An 18830-nucleotide genomic window follows, 5' to 3' on the forward strand; every position below is an offset into this window, starting at 1 on the left:
AATACTTTCATTCAGAATCCATCCATTTCATCTGAGTTTTCAAATTTATTCATATATATCTATTATTTTCATATTATCTTTTAATCTCTGTGGTATCTGTAATTGTGTTCCATTTAATTTATAGTATTATACATTTTTTCTTTATCAATTTCTCACTGATTTTGCTATTTTGTTAATCTTTTCAGGAATCAACTTTTGTGTTTGTTGATTGTTCTCTATTGTTTCTTTGTGTTCTATTTTATCTATTTCAGTTCTAACTTTATTGTGTTCTTCTTTTCCTTGCTATGGATTTATTCTGTTGTTCCTCTTCTTAATTTCTTCAGTGGTATATGACACTTAGTTTTAATTTTTAGACTTTCTGTGTTCCTAAAATAAGTGTTAAGGCTATAGCATGTCACTAGAAGCTCCATTCTTGCTTCATCTCACAAGTTTTGATTTGTAGTGTTTTAAAAAAATTATATTTAGGCCGGGCGTGGTGGCTCATGCCTGTAATCCTAGCTCTCTGGGAGGCCGAGGCAGGCGGATTGCTCGAGGTCAGGAGTTCAAAACCAGCCTGAGCAAGAGCGAGACCCCGTCTCTACTATAAATAGAAAGAAATTAATTGGCCAACTGATATGTATATAAAAAATTAGCCGGGCATGGTGGCGCATGCCTGTAGTCCCAGCTACTCGGGAGGCTGAGGCAGAAGGATCGCTCAAGCCCAGGAGTTTGAGGTTGCTGTGAGCTAGCCTGACGCCACGGCACTCACTCTAGCCTGGACAACAAAGCGAGACTCTGTCTCAAAAAAAAAAAAAAAAAAAAAAATTATATTTAATTGTGGTAAAATACATATAAACTTTAATACCTATTGCCATTTTTTAAGCGTACATATTTAAAGTGTACATTGGCAGTGAGTGCATTCTCATTGTTGTGCAACCATCAACACTATCCATCTTTTCATCTTGCAAAACTTTATCTTCATTAAACAATAACTCCCCATTCCCTTCTCCCCACCCCAGCCCTTGGCAACCACCATTTTACTTTTTATCTCTATGAATTTAACTACTCTAGGTACCTCGTATAAGCAGAATTATACATTATTTATCATCTTTTGATTGGCTTACTTCACTTAGCATAATGCTGTCAGGATTCATCCATGTTGTAATATGTGCCAGAAATTTCCTTCCTTTTTAAGGCTGAATAATATTTCATTGTATGTATATACCACATTTTGTTTATTCATTCATTCATTAATGGACACTTGTGTTGCTTCTACCTTTTGGCTATTGTGAATAATGCTACTATGAACATGAGTGTACAAATATCTCTTCAAAACTCTACTTTCAATGCTTTTGGGCATATACCCACAAGTGGAACTGCTGAATCATATGGTATTTCTACTTTTAATTTTTTGAGAAACTATCGTACTGTTTTCCACAGCAGTTGTACCATTTTACATTCCTACCAACACCTCATGAGGATTCCAATTGCTCCACATCCTTGCCAGATTTCTGGAGTTTTCTTTTTGTATTGTTTTTTGAGGGTTTTTTTGATAGTAACTATCCTACTGGGTATGAGGTGGTATCTCATTGTCATTTTGATTTGCATTTCCCTAATGATTAGTGATATTGAACAGCTTTTCATGTGCTTATTGGCCATTTGCATATCTTCTTTGAGAAATGTCTACTCAAGTTCTTGGCCCATTTTAAAATCAGGTTGTTTGCTTTTTATTGTTGTTGAGTCACGGGAGCTCTTTATACATTCTGAATATCAACTTCTTGTCAGATATATGCCTTCAAAATATTTGCTCCTGTCCTGTGGGTCGCTTTTTCACTTTGTTGATTGTGTCCTTTGACACATGGAAGTTTTAATTTTGATGTCCAATTTATCTATTTTTTATTTTGTTGCCTGTGGTTTTGGTGTCATGGTAGTGTTTTAATTATCATTTGCTCCTAAATATTTTTAAATTTTCCTCTGATTTCTTCTTTGATATTTTAGTTATTTAAAAGTATGTTTTTTAATTTACAGATATATAGGAATTTTATATCTATGTTTGTATTATAATTGAATATAATTGTATATTCAATTGCTTTGTGGTCAGAGAACATGGTATATAAAGTACTGATTATGTGAAATTAATTTAAATTTATTTTAATAGCCTAGAATGACATCATGTTTTATAAATATGCCCTATGTGCTTGAGAAGAATATGTGTGCTCTCATTGTAGGATTCCACATATGCCATTAGATCAATCTTGTTAATTGCATTGCTTAAATATTCTATATCTTTGCTGATTTTATGTTTCTTGACCCTTGTTAACCCATACAACACCTTTTATTTTAAGTCTCATTTGTCTGATATTCATAGTGACACCAGCATTGGTTAGTATTTAGTTGATATATATTTTTTTCCATCGCTTCACTTTCAACTTTTCTATGTCATTTGTTTTAGCTACATCTCTTAAAAATAGTTTATAACTTTTAAGTTTTTATCCAAACTGACAATCTCTATTGCTAGTTGGCAAGTTGAGCACATTTACATTTATTGTAAGTATTATATATTTGAATGTGCTATCATCTTACTTTTTAATGATACATAATATTTATATATATTTATAAGGTACATATGATATTTTGTTACATGCATAGAGTGTGTAATAATCAAGTCAGTGTATTTAGGGTGTCCATCACCTCAAATATTTATCATTTCCATGTGTTGGGAAAATTTAAAGTCTTCTAGCTATTTTGAAATACACAATACAATGCTGTTTACTGTAATCACCCTACTCTGTTATTGAACATTAGAATTTACTTATTCTTTCTATCTAACTGTATGCTTGTATCCACTAACCAACCTCTCTTCATTACCCTGAAACCCACACGCTTTTCCCAGCCTCTGGTCTCTATTGTTCTACTCTCGACCTCCATGAGATCAATGTCTTTAGCTCCCATATAAGAGTGAGAACATGCAGTGTTTGTCTTTCTGTGCCTGGCTTATTTCACTTAACATAATGACCCACAGTTTAATCAATGCTGCTGTGAATGACAGGATTTCATTTTCTTTTATGACTGAATATTATTCCATTGTGTATATATACCATGTTTCCTTTATCCATTTGGCCACGGATGGACATTTAGATTGATCCCATATCTTTACTATTGTGAATTAAACATTAAACCTGCAAGTGCAGGTATTCCTTTGATATACTGGTTTCTTTCCCTTTGAATAAATACTAGTGGGATTGCTGGATCATATGGTAGCAATATTTATAGTTTTTGGAGAAATCTCCATGTTTTCCATAGTGGATGTACTAATTTACATTCCCACCAACAAGGTACAAGAGATCATTTTTCTCCTCATCCTTTTTGAGCATGTTATTTTTTGTCATTTTAATAATAGCCATTCTAACTGGAGTAAAATAATCTGATTGTGGTTTTGATTTGAATTTCCCTGATGACTGATGATATTTTTTTGATACAGGCCAGTCTCATTGGAGTTAGGTGATATCTCATTGTGGTTTTGATTTGCATTTCCCTAATGATTAGAGATGTTGAGCACTTTTTTTATATGTTTGTTGGCCATTATTCTGTCTTCTTCCTTAAGCATTTCTTGTAGGGCTGATCTAGTGGTGATAGATTCCCTCAGCTTTTGTTTGTTTGGCAAAGACTTTATTTCTCCTTCATTTGTGAAGGATAACTTTGCTGGGTATAGCCTCCTTGACTGGCAGGTTTTTTTCCTCCAGTACTTTGAATATATAGTCCCATTCTCTCCTGGCCTGTAAAGTTTCTGCTGAGAAATCTGCTGTTAGTCTGATGGGGGAGAATCCCTTATAAGTTTTCTCTTTTCTCTTGCTATTTTTAGAATTCTCTCTTTGTCTTTGACGTTTGACAATTTGACTATAATGTGTCATGAAGAAGAACTTTTCAAATTATATCTCCTTGGGAAACTCTGAGTTTCCTTTGTTGAGTGTCTAAATCTCTCCTCCCAGTTAATAAAGAACTTTAGAACTTTTGTTCTTCCATCTCTGACGTGGCCCAATTACAGGACGGGGGATGGACACAGAACATAAAATAATGATGTAGACACACATAAAGACTTTACATGACTCGAGTGCCCAATGTACCAGTCACTTTATTTTTATACCCCCCAGACCCAAGGTTAGTTCTTTGTAGGTGAGCATCTGAGCAAAGCAGCGATAGCCATTAATTTTGGAGTTGTTTTACAAGGGAACAATTTCCCATGGTCTCAGACCTCAAAACGGTTACTTAAGGTGCCAGACATAGCTCAAAAGCCAAGGCCGAGATAAGCAACATAGAGCAATGCAACCATCTGAAGAACTTTTTGGTTTTTTTCCCAGCCAGTGGCTCTCCCTTAGCCAGTGGCCAGCCCCCACGGTTGTGTCTGTCTTAGGTTGTCCCCCTCTTGGGGAATCTTACCCGTCATTGACCACTAACCATCACACGGGGGCCAGTCCTTGGGAATTGTTTTTTATCTTTATGGCCTCCAGACTCCCACCACAGAGGCCCTCCGTGTGGGAGCCGGGCAACATTTGCTTACGTGCAGAAACTCAGACCTCTTATCATGTTATGAGCCAGCAACCGTGTCTGAAGAAAATGCTGACTGCGGCCCCATCAGGCAGCACACGGACATCACAGGCTGTAGTGAATGATTAGTAGAAAGCATAACACCAGAATCAGCCCCCAATATCTCCCCCTTATTTTTTAATTAATAACAATGAACATGTTGAAAAGCAGCCATGACGTCGTGCTGCTTTTTGCACTGCATCTTTTGCTTTGTCTTTTATCACTTATGGATTAAGAATAAGAGACACAACAGCAGCAAAAGGACACTCAGATTTTTACTAATATTACCAAGCATAGTTTTTAGTGAAGCAAAGGGATTAACTTGGGATAGTCCATTAGCCAAACCAGAGAAAAATGTATTATTGTTAAAATCTGATAAGTTTTTTTTGAAACGTTGATGTGATTTTTTGCTCTAACTTTTGAATATCTCTAGTAGTATTTAGACCTCTAATCGACACTTTTTTAAATGACATCTAGTGTCGGCTATTGTTAAAAGGGATGGGGGTTTTAATCAATTATTTTGGGATTATTATGTATCTCTTTTAAAACTTTTTTTTGTAAATGCTCTAATCAAAATGAGTAATAGGGGGTTTAAGATGAGGCATGGAGCAAAGCAGTAAGAGGGGAGATCATTTAATCAAATTAGACATTACCCCCTTAAAACTTTTTATGGATAATACTAAAGTGCGGGTACCAAATGAGGAGGAATTATATTGCAAACCCCAAGCTTGATATGAAAGTGTTAAGCACTGTTTTTTGGCCCCGAGGAAAACGGGGTAGCCTTGAGCATAAGTGGAATAATTGAAAACTACCCTCCCTTTGTCTTAGGAAGCGATGACTGATATTGAAATGGAGGTGGCATCTCTTTTGAATAATTAGTATAAATTAGGACTTTAGGCTCTCCCTAAGACATGGCCTTAAAAAGGGGAGGATAAGGGACATAAGCCCAATATATATGCTGTCTAACAGCAGGGGGGCAAAACATAAGCAAAAGAATAGAAAGGTTACAGATCAACTAGACTGCTAGTGTTACCGCCTGCTTTTTTTTGGTCTGTTTTTGGTACGGCATTTTTTTTTTTTTTTTGAGCTGTGTCTTGCTGAGGATACCGTTGCTTGAGGTGGCGCACAGAAACCCACTCACAGCCTTGCTCTGTGGAGACATTAGCAAATCCCTGACCCCATTGTAGAACTTTTTTCTCAATCTATCTACCAATAGGGGCAGCAATGTACACAGGATCACAGGCTTTTTGCAAGGGTGGGGAAGAGGCAAATGGATGCTCTGCTGCTGAGGCATGCAAGTCCTGCCAAAAATTTAAAAAATTAAAGGTATAGAGGGCACGGAGTAAATGTCAATGAGGAGATTCCTTGAATCCCCCTTTTTGTTTTTGTAATTGAAGCTTTTGTAATTGAAGAGTACAATTGGCATGTTTAATGATGGCTTGCCCTTGGCTTTTAAAAGGAATTTTAGCAATATGTTGAATGGAATAGAATTTTAAAAAGTTAGCAAGCTCAAGCGTTATCTGTTTTTAATGTCGCCGGAAGTCCTATGACAGCAAAACAGTAATAAAGATGAGTAATAACTGCATCAGCCTTTTCAGAACTATGAGCCATAGCCCACTGAAAGTGAGAATAGGTGTCAATATGAACATAGCGAAGTTTTTTGAACGATGTGGCGTGGGTAACATCTATCTACCAAATATGATTACTACACAACTTGTGGGTTGCACTCAAGGGGGAAAGAAGGAAGAGTGAGAGGGGCGCAGGAGGAACACGAGTGGACAATAGCACGAGCCTGCTTTTTAGAAAGAGAAAATCATTGTTGAAGGCCTTTAGCATTAGTATGATGAAGGGCGTGCTCAGCCGAGGCATCTTGAACCGAAGATACATATAAAGAGTCAATGTTAGCATTGCCTTGTGATAAGGGACCAGGCAGTCTGGATGTGAGCGAATTTGTACCAGATAAATAGGAAAATGTTGTTTGAGAAGAAGAGTCTGTAGGTGTAAAAACAACTGCTGCAATGTTGTAAAAGGATTAAGTGGTAATGAGACAGTAGGTAATTGGGAGGTAACATAAACAGCATATTGAGAGTCACTAATGATATTAAGGGTCTCATTGGGAAAATCTTGTAGCACCAAACAAATAGCATAAAGTTTACTTTGTTGAACTGATGAAAAAGGAGAAATAACAACCTTTTGTACCTGGGAATTCTAATAACCAGTCTTGCAAGTATTGGAAGCGTCAGTAAAAGAAGTAGCTGCAGGTAAAGGTTGAGAGGCTGTACTGCCAGAGGGAGAACAGAATGTATATGCAAAGAAGAATGCAGTCTTTGAGGGGATACTGGTTACCAAAGGTTCTGACATAATTAGCACAAGCTACTTGCCAGGCAGAAGAAAGCTCTAGGTTAGTTTGACTATCTTTGGAACTCAAATTTGTATCTATTTTATCGGGATCTCGTCCAGATAACTGATGACTTTGTCGTCGACCCCTAATGATTAAATGAGCGAGTTTATCTAAATAATTAAGGAGTTTTTAATTTTGATTATTTGGTAAAAACAACCATTTAAGGATGCCAGCATCTTTGCCCAGACCACCTGTAGTAGAATGGTATGTATGAAAAAGGTAGAGAATAATTAGACAGGAAGGCTGAAGAAAAGTAAGAAATCTAGAACTAAGTCGTTGTTTTACAAGCTGTAACTCCTGCTTGGCTTGTGGGGTAAGGGAGTGAGGGCTGACAAGAGTTGAGCTTCTCTCTAATGTAGCAAATAAATGTTACAAAGCATAAGTAGGTATACCTAATGATGGTCGCAGCCAATTTATATCTCTAAGGCGCTTTTAAAAGTTATTGAGTGTTTTTAATTGTGCATCACAGAATGTACATAATTTTATAATGTTATTATATATATTATCTGCTTATATTATTATATATTATCTGCTTATATTTTTACATTTATATATGATATATTTATATATGATATATGATATACATATTATGTATATGATATACATATTATGTAGCATATAGTGGATACTATAGATTATAATTAGTTGTAGTATACATATTATATATGATATATAAATATTATATTTGTTTATATAGATTAACATATATGCATATATTTTAATTACATGCAAATAGCATTACACACAGACACATGTTATACATTTGTATGTTGCATGTGTATATTTATGTTATATACACACTATATTTATATTACATTTGTGTGTATATGTAACACTCTTATATTGTTTTAGTCCATTTGCTCTCTCACTTTCATAGATTACTTTACATTTTTTTATATGTCCCACTCTACCACAATTATAACATGTGGGATGATTATTACCTTTTTGAATGGCTCCAGCCAATACAGTGGCGTGGCAGGCAGCGCTCCCACACCGGCAGGCTCTTACATACTCATTAAGAGTAGCGCCACTAGCCTTTAGCGGGTGCAGAATTTTCTGACAGTCAGGATTAGCACGTTTTTCACAACCAAAGATTGTATGATAATGGTAGCAGCCTCTGTGGAAATAATGCTCCTCTGAACTGCCTCTTTAAGGCGAGATACAAAATCAGTATATGGCTCAGTGGGGCCTTGCATGGTTTTGGTAAAAGACGGCCCCAGCGTTCTAGACGTTTTAATGTTTTTCCAGACTCAGATAAAAATAGATTTGGTCTGAGCTAAGGCTGCATCTCCGAGTCTTGTATTTATCAGGAAAAGAGAAGGGGAAAGTAAGGGGATCACCCAGAGTATAGTAAGAAAATAAGCAGAGAGCAAGCATCAGTCACGCCACTGGGACCCCCCATCATCAGCACGGAGTCAGGCATCACTGCAGGCTCAGGCAGCAGTAAAGGCAACACACGCGGGGGCATCAGGCAGCCAGGCAGCTGCAGGCCGAGAGGTTAGACAGAGAAACGGTGGTGGAGGGGCGGAAAAAGGAAGCAGCTCCTCGCTGCAGCCATCTTTCTCTCTGTAAACAAAGGGATTAACTCCTGCACTTCAGATTGAGCGAGCTCTTGTAACTTGACTCGGGCAGAAACATCAGAAGAGGGATCAACTCTTTCCTCTCCTGAGGACTCCTCCCGATCATCTTTACTTGGGAAAGGAGGTCGAGATCTCGGAGGGTTTTTATCATTTTCCTCATCAGAATCACCCCTCTCTGAGTCCGACCGTAGGAGAGAGAGCTTGAGTAACAGCACTACAAACTGACTAAATTTTTAAATCAATGATATCCCAGTGCTGATGAGCGACAAGCAGGGCTTTAACAACTTGCTGCCAGCTATGAAGATTTAATTGTACCTGATATTGAGATTGAAACCAGTAACAATGTTTTTGCACTAAAGCAAATAAACGCTTTAGGGTCCCGTCCTTTATTTCCACCCCCACTGAATTCAATAATCCTTGAATTAACTTCCTGTATTCCCACTCTGTGGTGGAGGGGGCATTTCCCATTTTTTCCAAGAGTCCCCTGTTGGATGCCACTTACCATTAGCCCAAGGGGTGTGCTCTTGGTCCCGCCGTCCCGAAAAATGATGCAGTCTACATTTAGGGTTCAAGACCCTCCAGGGTTCAAGACCCTGCTCGCTGCACCACTTGATGTGGCCCGATTACAGGACGGGGGATGGACACAGAACATAAAATAATGATGTAGACACACATAAAGACTTTACATGACTCGAGTGCCCAATGTACCAGTCACTTTATTTTTATACCCCCCAGACCCAAGGTTAGTTCTTTATAGGTGAGCATCTGAGCATAGCAGCGATAACCATTAATTTTGGAGTTGTTTTACAAGGGAACAATTTCCCATGGTCTCAGACCTCAAAACGGTTACTTAAGGTGCCAGACATAGCTCAAAAGCCAAGGCCGAGATAAGCAACATAGAGCAATGCAACCATCTGAAGAACTTTTTGGTTTTTTTCCCAGCCAGTGGCTCTCCCTTAGCCAGTGGCCAGCCCCCACGGTTGTGTCTGTCTTAGGTTGTCCCCCTCTTGGGGAATCTTACCCGTCATTGACCACTAACCATCACACGGGGGCCAGTCCTTGGGAATTTTCTTATCCTTATGGCCCCCAGACTCCCACTATGGGGCCCTCCATGTGGGAGCTCGGCAACATTTGCTTACGTGCAGAAACTCAGACCTCTTATCATGTCACGAGGCAGCAACCGTGACTGAAGAAAATGCTGACTGCCGCTGTGTCAGGCAGCACACGGACATCACAGGCTGTAGTGAATGATTAGTAGAAGGCATGACACCAGAATCAGCCCCCAACACATCTCCTTCCCCCATCCGTACTTCCATTCTATTGTCATCTAATGTTTCAAGATTTTTATTCCCACAAATAAGACACTATTATTGTGATATGATATTTTAAATATTGCTTGTTTGGAATTAACTACTTGTTTTCTATTTTATTTGTTCACCATTCCTTCATGTGTCTCAGGCTGTCTTTCCCAGACCATTGTCTTTCTTCTTGAAGTAAACCTTCCGGAAGTTCCTTTACAGTGGGCTCTTGGTGATAAACTGCTTCATTTTGTGTTTATCTACAAATTTTTCTTTTATCCTCATTCTTAAAGGATAGTTTTATTGGGAATGTAATTCTAAATTAATGGTTCTTTTTCTCTCAGCATTGTAAAACTGTTTTTCCATTGTCTTCTGGCTTCCATTGATATTGAGAAAATCTGATATCCATTTAACTACTGTTCCTTTGTAGGTGTTTTGGTCTTTCTGGCTGATTTCAAGGTATGTATGTATTTATTTGCCTTTAAAGTTCTGCAGTTTCACTACTGTGTGACTGTATGTGAATATCTTTTTATTTGTCCTGCTTGGGATCCTGGACCTGTAGAGCTGTGTTATTTTTAAATCAGTTCTAGAACAGTTGCCAGCATCATCTCTTTAACCATTGCCTTTCCTCCATCCTTTCCCTTTTCTCTTTCTGTGTCTCTAGTCAGACATATATTAGACCTTCTCATTCTAGCCTCAACAGGATTCTGGATGAATCCTTCAAATGTATAAATTTTCTTTTTACCTATGAATAATCTACTATCCACTAATTTATTTTTTCAAACTAAATTTTTTTTTATTTTTAAAAGTCTCTTAATTTTAAGGCTGTTTCTTCATTCCTAAACATTTCTTGTTGTATGTTCTTCTTTGTGTTATATAGTCTTCTCATACATACCTAACTTATATCATGTATTTGGAAGTTTGGACATCTATATTTCTTGGAAAGATAAATCTATGGCTCTTGATTCTGCTACCTCTTACTTATAGGGGCCTGCTCCTTATGGATTTGGTAATTTTTGCTTGTGAGGCTATACTGTTTATAATATGAGGGAATCCACTAGGCCTGAGTTGGGAGTCCTCAGGAGGATTCACTTCTGTTTCTGCTTCCTCATCCAGGACAACCAAAACCCTCTTCTAAGGCTTTAATTCAGAGCCAGTAACCTCAGATTCAGCTTCTCCTCCTCATTGCTGTTTTAAGGATCAAATTCCTCACCACCATGCTGCTGTAAGAGTGCAGTCTTTGGAAGGCCCCACTCACAGCCGTCCTGAGGTCTAGGTCAGGCTTGTGGTGTTCGAGCTCCCACCACACCACACTGCCATGGTGCTGGTCTGCTTCTCACCGTCAAGGCCTCTGCTGCTGGCTACCTGGCCCACATCCCTCCCACTTGAGGCTCTGTTCTCATTTGTTTGGTTTTGAAGGCATGATCTCTGAAAACCTCTCCTACCTTTGAGAGACCAGCAATGCCTCAAGTCTATCTAATTGCTGTGGCATAAAAAGGTCCCTTGAAGCTTTTAGACATTGATGATACTGCCACATTTTTCTCCTATTCCAAGCAAAACATACTATAATTTCACCTGTTATTTTTAATCTTCATATTTTGAACCTGTTATTCTCAATCATGAAAGTCTTTTCAAATAGAGATTCTATTGTGGATCATGATGGTGTTTTCTATGCTTGTGTGCATTTATACACATTTTTAAAATTATATGGGTAGGACAAAATCTACCCCAGTACTCTGCTGGTGGGTCAAAGTAAGATCTTTCCTACTTATTCATTTGTTCTTTCATTTAGGTAACAGACATTAGTTGAGCATCTACTCTGCTAGGTGCTGGGAATCCCTGACCTCACGCTTACAGCCCTATAGCCAAATCATTTCTCATAGCCCAGCCAACATGAAGGATCTTGAGTGCTAATGAGCTTAACCTCCCTATGGGCAGTGGGCTGAAAGTCAGAGCACTTGCCTCTCTCAACACTTTGTCCACAATTTGCTGGGTGGGTAAGGGGTGTTAAACATCACACCTTCCCAAAGCTTCCCCTTCCACTAGTTGGTATGAGGTTTAGTTTCACAAATGAGTCCCAGGCACCACATATGGGGTCCTAACTGTGAAAGTACCCCTTTCTGGATCTGTGCAGTTGGATGGTAGGTGTCTCCTTGCCTGCTGCCTCAGTTTACAAGGTGTGTTCCAGTGGTCCACATCCTGCTGCCCAGATCTGAAGCTGTTCTGCCTTGGAGGTGGTGGCTATTCTGGGAGTCAGCACTCAGGTGTGGGTCTGGGGCAGTCTCAACAAGCCAGTGAAAGAGCCAGCCTTATTTCCCCAGGTATAAAATGGACACCTGATGAGAATGGAGTCATTACCTTCGACTGCCGAAACCGCGGCTGGTAAGAGCTCACGGGAGAGGTCTCTGGTCCTGACATTTGTCCTATAGCTGTTGGGTTTTGCCCAGTTCTCTTTCAATCCCTGCCCCTCCCCACCACCACTCAAGGCCTTCAGCATGTAGAACCTTGATCCGACACAGAGTAGGAAGTTGCCAGCTATATTTCTGCCTTCTTCCCCTACAACTAACTGCCCTTGCCTCAGGACTGATTATATTTGTCTTTCCCAGCCCAAACCTCCTTCCAGAACACTGAGCTGTCTCCAAATAGACCTGCTATTAGGCTCTCCTCGTGGTAGACACCCCTCTTCTGGCAGATTCGTGACAGAATCTAAGAGTGGACCCCAGCTCTCTCCCTTCCTGCAGGGACCCCGGCTGGTCTAAAGGACAAGAGTTACCCTCAGGGTTTAGCCCGTTAGGCAGGCACATTCCCAGCTATTGCCACCCAATGGCTTCAGAACTGTGTTTAGTGGCTATGGGACCCGTTACAGCCTGACATAGATAGGGCATTGACCTGGGTTTCGGGCACACTTGGGCCAGGATCTGAATAGAGATAACTGGAGACTAGGGCAGGCGGTAGTTCTGGCTATAGTCCCCCTCCCCCATCTTGGGCCTGTTTCTTTCTTTCTGCTGAAGGTACATCCAAGCTGCTACTTCTCCCAAGGACATAGTGATTTTGGTGGATGTGAGTGGCAGTATGAAGGGGTTGAGGATGACCATTGCCAAGCACACAGTCTCCACCATCCTGGACACCCTAGGAGAGAATGACTTTGTTAATATCATCGCGGTAAATATGCCTTCCTATTCTAGAATATCTCGTACTTGCTCTAGAAAAACTTTCCTCTGCCCACACCAGAATGACCTACATGTACAGCCACTGATGCTCCTACTGTGGATGAGTCTTCCCCTAAAGCTGAGCTCCTCCCTAACCCAGGGTGCATGATCTGCCCAAGGCTGGGCTTTGAGAGGTCCATGAAGTCTCTGAAATCTTGTGTGAAATGTGGGCCTCCATTTTTCTGTGTTCGTATCTTTCACCAATTTCTCAGAGGTCTCTAGGACCCAGTAAAGGTTCAGAAGCACTGGTCCGAGTGAGCGCCCGCTTCACCCCACGCCCGGCCACGTGCTCCAACAGGCCCTGCTGCTGCCCACTCTCCCTCTGCCGCGGGGGAGCAGCCAGGCTGCCTCGCCACAGTCCCACCTCCTCCCACCCCTTGTCACGCTGAGCCCAGACACCTGGGGGACAGGAGCAATGAAGAAGAAAGAAAAGGGGATGCGCCAGTTGGGAGAATGTTTCAAAATGCAGCAAAGGGTGGGTCAGTTCAGCCCCCTAAGGAGGCAGAGCTGACAGTTACCTTGGGGGCACACAGCTAACCAAGTTTTCTTCACCATCCGTCATGTTGCTGACAATTATCTTTCATGGAATTCATTTATTTAGTAAAGAAATACAGAGATGAAATTGTCTGACTTCAAAATGATCATGCTGGGGCGCAAATGCCCTCATCCCAGAGTGGCTCCCCGCACCTGCAGCTCACCCACATGGCCCTCCGTGCTGGCCTCCTCCCACCCTGGCCCCCGACCTGCCACAGGGACAGCACAGCCACAGAAAACAGGTCCACCCTCCATGGAAGTGGGGCAGTGCATGTCCCTCAAAGCCTGCACACCTTCCCTCCTGCCTCCCTGCCCAGCACCCCGAGCTGGCGGGGGCGTCACCATCAGGGACCTTCTCTCCCAGCACGCGCATGTGGCTCTGCTGCGCTGTCACCACTGCCCTTGTCTGTCCCTCTGTGCAAGCGGGATGTGGATTCAGGACACCTTGAAGATTTCTGCTTTAACTATGGGGAAGCAGGGTGATTAAGAAGAATAGGGCAGTAATGGGCATTTTCTCCCTATGCCCACTCCCTGTTGATAGCTAAAGGACCCTATTCATGGATGCAGGAAAAAGAAAAAGGCACAGTCTCTAATCCTCCCACCCAGGCATGGTGGGGAGGGGTCTCCCCATGGCAGGCTCTGGGGCTCTGGAAGAAGACATCTCCTCTGATCTTGGGGGCAGAGAGCAAAAAGGAATTCTGCCAGTAACTGCAGGTTCTCCGTAAGCCCTAGGAGATGGGTGTCACCCAGGCAGCCAACAGAGAAGATGACCCAAGATCAGGGTTTGAGGGAATTAAAGCCCTGTTGTTCTCTCCACTCCCTTCTCTCTGAAAAAGTTGCAAAAAATGCTGAGTGCCCCAGGATGATATTACATAGGTGCCTTGGGGACCTGCACCCCAGAATCCCCTGTGAGCTGCCAGAGCTTCTTTGCTGTGTCCCGACTCCCCAGACCGACCTGTTTGTTCTCTCACTCCCCACTACGGCACCGCAGTACAATGACTACGTCCATTACATCGAGCCTTGTTTCAAAGGGACCCTCGTCCAGGCGGATCGAGACAACCGAGAGGTGAGTGGCCACCTGTGGCCTGGTGCTTCTGAGCCCCTGCCCTTGCCAGGGTGGGGGGTCTGTGCAGACTGCCTCCACGGCCTCTTCCTTTCCCTCCACGGTGCTTGGAGTGGGAGCAGAGAGAGTGGGTAGTCCCACACGCGCACACCCAGGAACCCGCCAGTATGTGCAGCAGCTTGCCAGAGCGAGGAGAGGCAGGTGGAGACCTCACAGCTAAGGGAAGCTCATGTATTCAGACTTGGTTTCAGTCTGTGGACTATCCAGGACTCAGTTTCCCCCTTTGCCTACCACGTGAGCCTTTCTGTTATGCCAGTCTTCACGAGGAGCTTCCCTCAAAGGAGGACAAACTTAAATCCATTGGGCTGAGTCCTTTCTTCTGGCAAGACACCAAGGAGGAGAGGACATGTTTCGAAGGGAGATCTTGCATGTCGCAGATCCCTCCCTCCGTCACTGAGGAACTGAGGTTTGCTTCCTCTGAAGCCCGGCCGCAGTCCCTGGGACCTCCACAGTTTCTGCTATGAAACGGGCACCCCTGGTTCAGCCTGGATGCTGAGGTCAAGGGCATCCCTGTCTGTGTCCCTGGACTGTCCTCCCCCTCCCCTGGCTGGACTCACAATGGGCATTTCCTGCCAGTGGTGGGCCTGGGTCTGTGCCCAGCCATTAGCACTCTTTCAGTCTATCTCGGGGGCCTTTGGGAAACATGTACTTCGGGTCCAGCCCATGAAGTTGGCTGCGGTGTGAGATAGGGCCCTGCAGGCATGTCCCTTTGGGCAGCTGGGCAGCAGCCTGCACGGCCTCCTGAGCTAAGGCCCGAGAGGAAGAGCCCTGGCCACTGATGCCCCTCTGCACCTTGCCCATGGCAGCATTTCAAGCAGCTGGTGGATGAGCTGATGGTCAAAGGAGTGGGGGTTGTGAACCCAGCCCTGAGCGAAGCCTTCCAGATCCTGCAGCAGGTACTGCAGCCAGCGACAGGGGCGGGGGTGGAGAGGCAGCGTGGCCTGCCGTCACGGGGCCGCCCTTTCCCACACAGCTCCAAGAGGCCAGGCAAGGCAGTCTCTGCAACCAGGCCATCATGCTGATCTCCGACGGGGCTGTGGAGGACTACGAGTCAGTGTTCGAGAAGTACAACTGGCCAGATCGCAAGGTGACTCTCCCGGTAGCGGTCGAGCTGGGAGGAATGCTTCTCCCACTGCCAAGGGGAGAGTTCTGCTCCTGCTGTGGGCAGGGTGACCAGTGGGGCCCAAAAGGACAACCCTGCATTAGCATGCCCTTTCCCATTAGGCCCACTCATAAACTCAGGCATGTCTTAATTTGGCATTCCAAACCTATGGCCACCCTAGGCACAGGGGTCTGGTGTGAGGGGCCTCAGAAGGAGGGATCAGACATGGCTCTGAGCATGAGAACTGTGGGCTGAGAGCTCCACCCGCACCCGCCCCATGGCCACCGCAGCCTGGCAAGCCGCGTTGCTGCCTGGGCCTCCCTGCAGGGTCTTCTCTGATCCAAAAGGGGTGAGATTGGAGAAGCCAAACACTGAAATGTGCCGGACCCAACGTCTAAGACTCACATGAGTAATGCAAACACCATCCACGGCCAGGAATACAGATGCTGAGTGCATCCGTGTCTTGCGGGTTAGGTCCGAGTGTTCACGTACCTCATTGGGAGAGAAGTGACGTTTGCCGACCGCATGAAGTGGATCGCATGCAACAACAAAGGTAAGTGCCGAGTGAGCAGAGGCCTGGCAGCCTCACCTGGGTACTGGGTGGTGTTACCTGGCCAGCCAAGGTGCCGAGCTGAGCTGAGCGCAGGCTCCTGTGAGGGGCCCTGCAGAGGGGTAGCCATGGACAGCGGCAGCCTCCGCCCTCCTTAGTTGGAAAAGGCAAGACAGGATGTAGGTTTCTCCATAGCCTTGAGCAAACGCTAGGTTGCTCCTACAGGGACTCTAAGTCATACAGTCACCTGAAATGAAAATCAGAGGTCATCTACCTAAAGTTTGCACGAGAGAGAAGAACTGTCACTTCAGATAAGGGCTTATACGAAACCACATGTAGAAAACAGGGAGAGGCAGGTGGCCGACATTTTTAGCATGAGCTCTGTCTAACCTCTGGCCCCCATTCCTCCTGTGGCAAATTAAGCCACTGACGCCAGTTCTGCTCCCAGATGAAAACAGAGGGTCACAGTTTTCTTTGAAATAATGTTTTGAGTACAAACAGTCTTCATCTATCTCTGACCAGAACCCAAGACCATCTTGCCCCTGTTGATTCAACAAAAACTCGTTGGGCACCTGCCAGGCTCCTGGCACTGTTCCCAGGCACTAGAGGGATCAGGGCAGACTCCAGACTGTCCCACAGGGGACAAAGGAGGGAGCCACCAGTTCTGCTACAACCTGCAATGTGCTGCAATGGGCGGGAGGCGTGGTCTGGTCAGGGCGCGGGGTGGGGTCAGGGCAGAGGCACCCCCCAGTGGGGGTGAGGGGGGGGGGGTGTGCTTCAGACAGAGGCAACAGCGTGTTCCAGGGGCTGGGACAAGGGGCAGGCCGGGAGCAGAGAGCAGCTGTGTTTCTCGGCGTGTGGAATGAGCGCTGTGGGAGTGAGGGCTCACATTCTGGCCCCCGAGAGGAGGCTGGGACACCCACCGCATAACCTGAAGAAGAGCAAAGACAGGGGAGGGGAGGAATCACTGTCTCTGCCTGGGTTGGCTGGCAACAGACCTCAGGCAGTCACAGAAGGAGACCTCTGTAGGCAGTGGGGAGTGCCAGGAGAGGAGAAGCCTGCCCCTGAGGTCCTCGCAGCTGGGTACCTGCTGCACCGGCGGGAGGTCTCACAGAGGTCTACAGGTGGAGCAGGGCAGGCCTTTGTCTCCCACTGGCCTGTGCCCCTGGGAGAGGGCGTAACTGTGGGAAGCAGTGCCCTGGGGTCCAGGGCAGTTCCAGGGAGGACTTGGCTGTGAGCCTCGAGCCTGGGGCCCTGTCGGGGGTTCCCAGGGGAGCCCCACTTTCCACACCCACATGCCTTTCGTTGCCAGGCTACTACACACAGATCTCCACACTGGCAGACGCCCAGGAGAATGTGATGGAGTACCTGCACGTGCTCAGCCGGCCCATGGTCATCAACCATGACCATGACATCACCTGGACAGAGGCCTACATGGACAGTAAGGTGCGAGGTGACTCCTGGGCCGGGGGATGAGCATAGTACCTCCTTAGGACAAGTTCTAAAGTGGGGAGGGAAGCCAGTCCTCATTCCCCTCCTTTCCCGGACAGCCCCGGCCCTCTCAGAGGTGCTGCAGGTGCTGCCCCAGGCACCCGGCAGTCCCCTCCCAGTTGTTCCTCCCTGACCCCTATCCTCACCTCCATCCATGTCCCTCTCTCTGCCTGCCATGGGGTGAAGGAGTCAGACCCGTCGCTCTCCACCCTATGGCTTCATGGTGCATCCTCCCTTCCCCAGCCCTGCATTTTCAAAAGACTATAGGCAGCGATGACTGACACGCGAGGTTAAGTGTCAGAAGTAGGACTTCAGATGAGACTTTTTGGGGAAGTAGGACCTTCCTTCCACTTCTCAGATCATGTCGCATGAGTAGCCACCTCTTCCGTATGGGAAGACTGGGATGAAGACTGGGATGCAGAGACCTGCAAAGAGTGGCTTAAATAAGAAAGAAGTGTGTTTCTGCTTCGTGTACACGAAGTCTAGGTGGGCATCCCAGGGGCCCACCAGGGGCCCAGGCTCCTTCCCTGTTGCTAGGATGAGACCCTTGTCCTCCTGGCCTGAGTGGCCAGCAGAACTCTGGCCAACTGAAGCCACATTCTACGCTGCAGGTCAGTGGGAGGGAGAGGGGTGTGCTCTACTCTTTTGGAGGAAGCTTCCAGGGAGTCTTTGGGACAGGGAAGCATGCACCTCACTGGCCAGAACTTAGTCCCATGCTGACTCCTAGTGACAGGAGCCTGCTAATGCAAGGCTCAGCTGTCTCCTGACTTGCTCTGCGTCCAAGGATGCACCTCTGCCCCTTAATAGTAGATAAACCATCCTGCCAAACTGGGATCAAAAGCTCATTAATCTACTTTAAAGGGGCTCAGCCAATAAGGCCATGCCCAGGAGATGTCGTCCAGCTAACACCAACTGCTGCTGCCAAAGCTGATGCTCAGAAGGGATGAGCTTGCCTCGCTCGGCAGGTTGGCCCTCTCCT

At 44.7% G+C, this 18830-nt stretch overlaps 1 protein-coding gene across 1 annotated transcript in view; it reads left to right on the forward strand.

The window, feature by feature from the left end:
- Window positions 1-18830, forward strand: part of CACNA2D4 (calcium voltage-gated channel auxiliary subunit alpha2delta 4) — a 111613-nt gene that overhangs the window by 15106 nt on the left and 77677 nt on the right. Inside the window, exons 5-11 of the mRNA XM_012747243.2 lie at window positions 12164-12224; window positions 12854-13004; window positions 14577-14651; window positions 15515-15604; window positions 15682-15795; window positions 16285-16363; window positions 17673-17806. Of these exons, the coding sequence (XP_012602697.2) occupies window positions 12164-12224; window positions 12854-13004; window positions 14577-14651; window positions 15515-15604; window positions 15682-15795; window positions 16285-16363; window positions 17673-17806 (704 nt within the window). The remainder of the gene's footprint in view (window positions 1-12163; window positions 12225-12853; window positions 13005-14576; window positions 14652-15514; window positions 15605-15681; window positions 15796-16284; window positions 16364-17672; window positions 17807-18830) is intronic.

Source organism: Microcebus murinus, chromosome 10 (assembly GCF_040939455.1).
Source record: "Microcebus murinus isolate Inina chromosome 10, M.murinus_Inina_mat1.0, whole genome shotgun sequence".
NCBI classification, from domain to species: Eukaryota; Metazoa; Chordata; class Mammalia; order Primates; family Cheirogaleidae; genus Microcebus; species Microcebus murinus.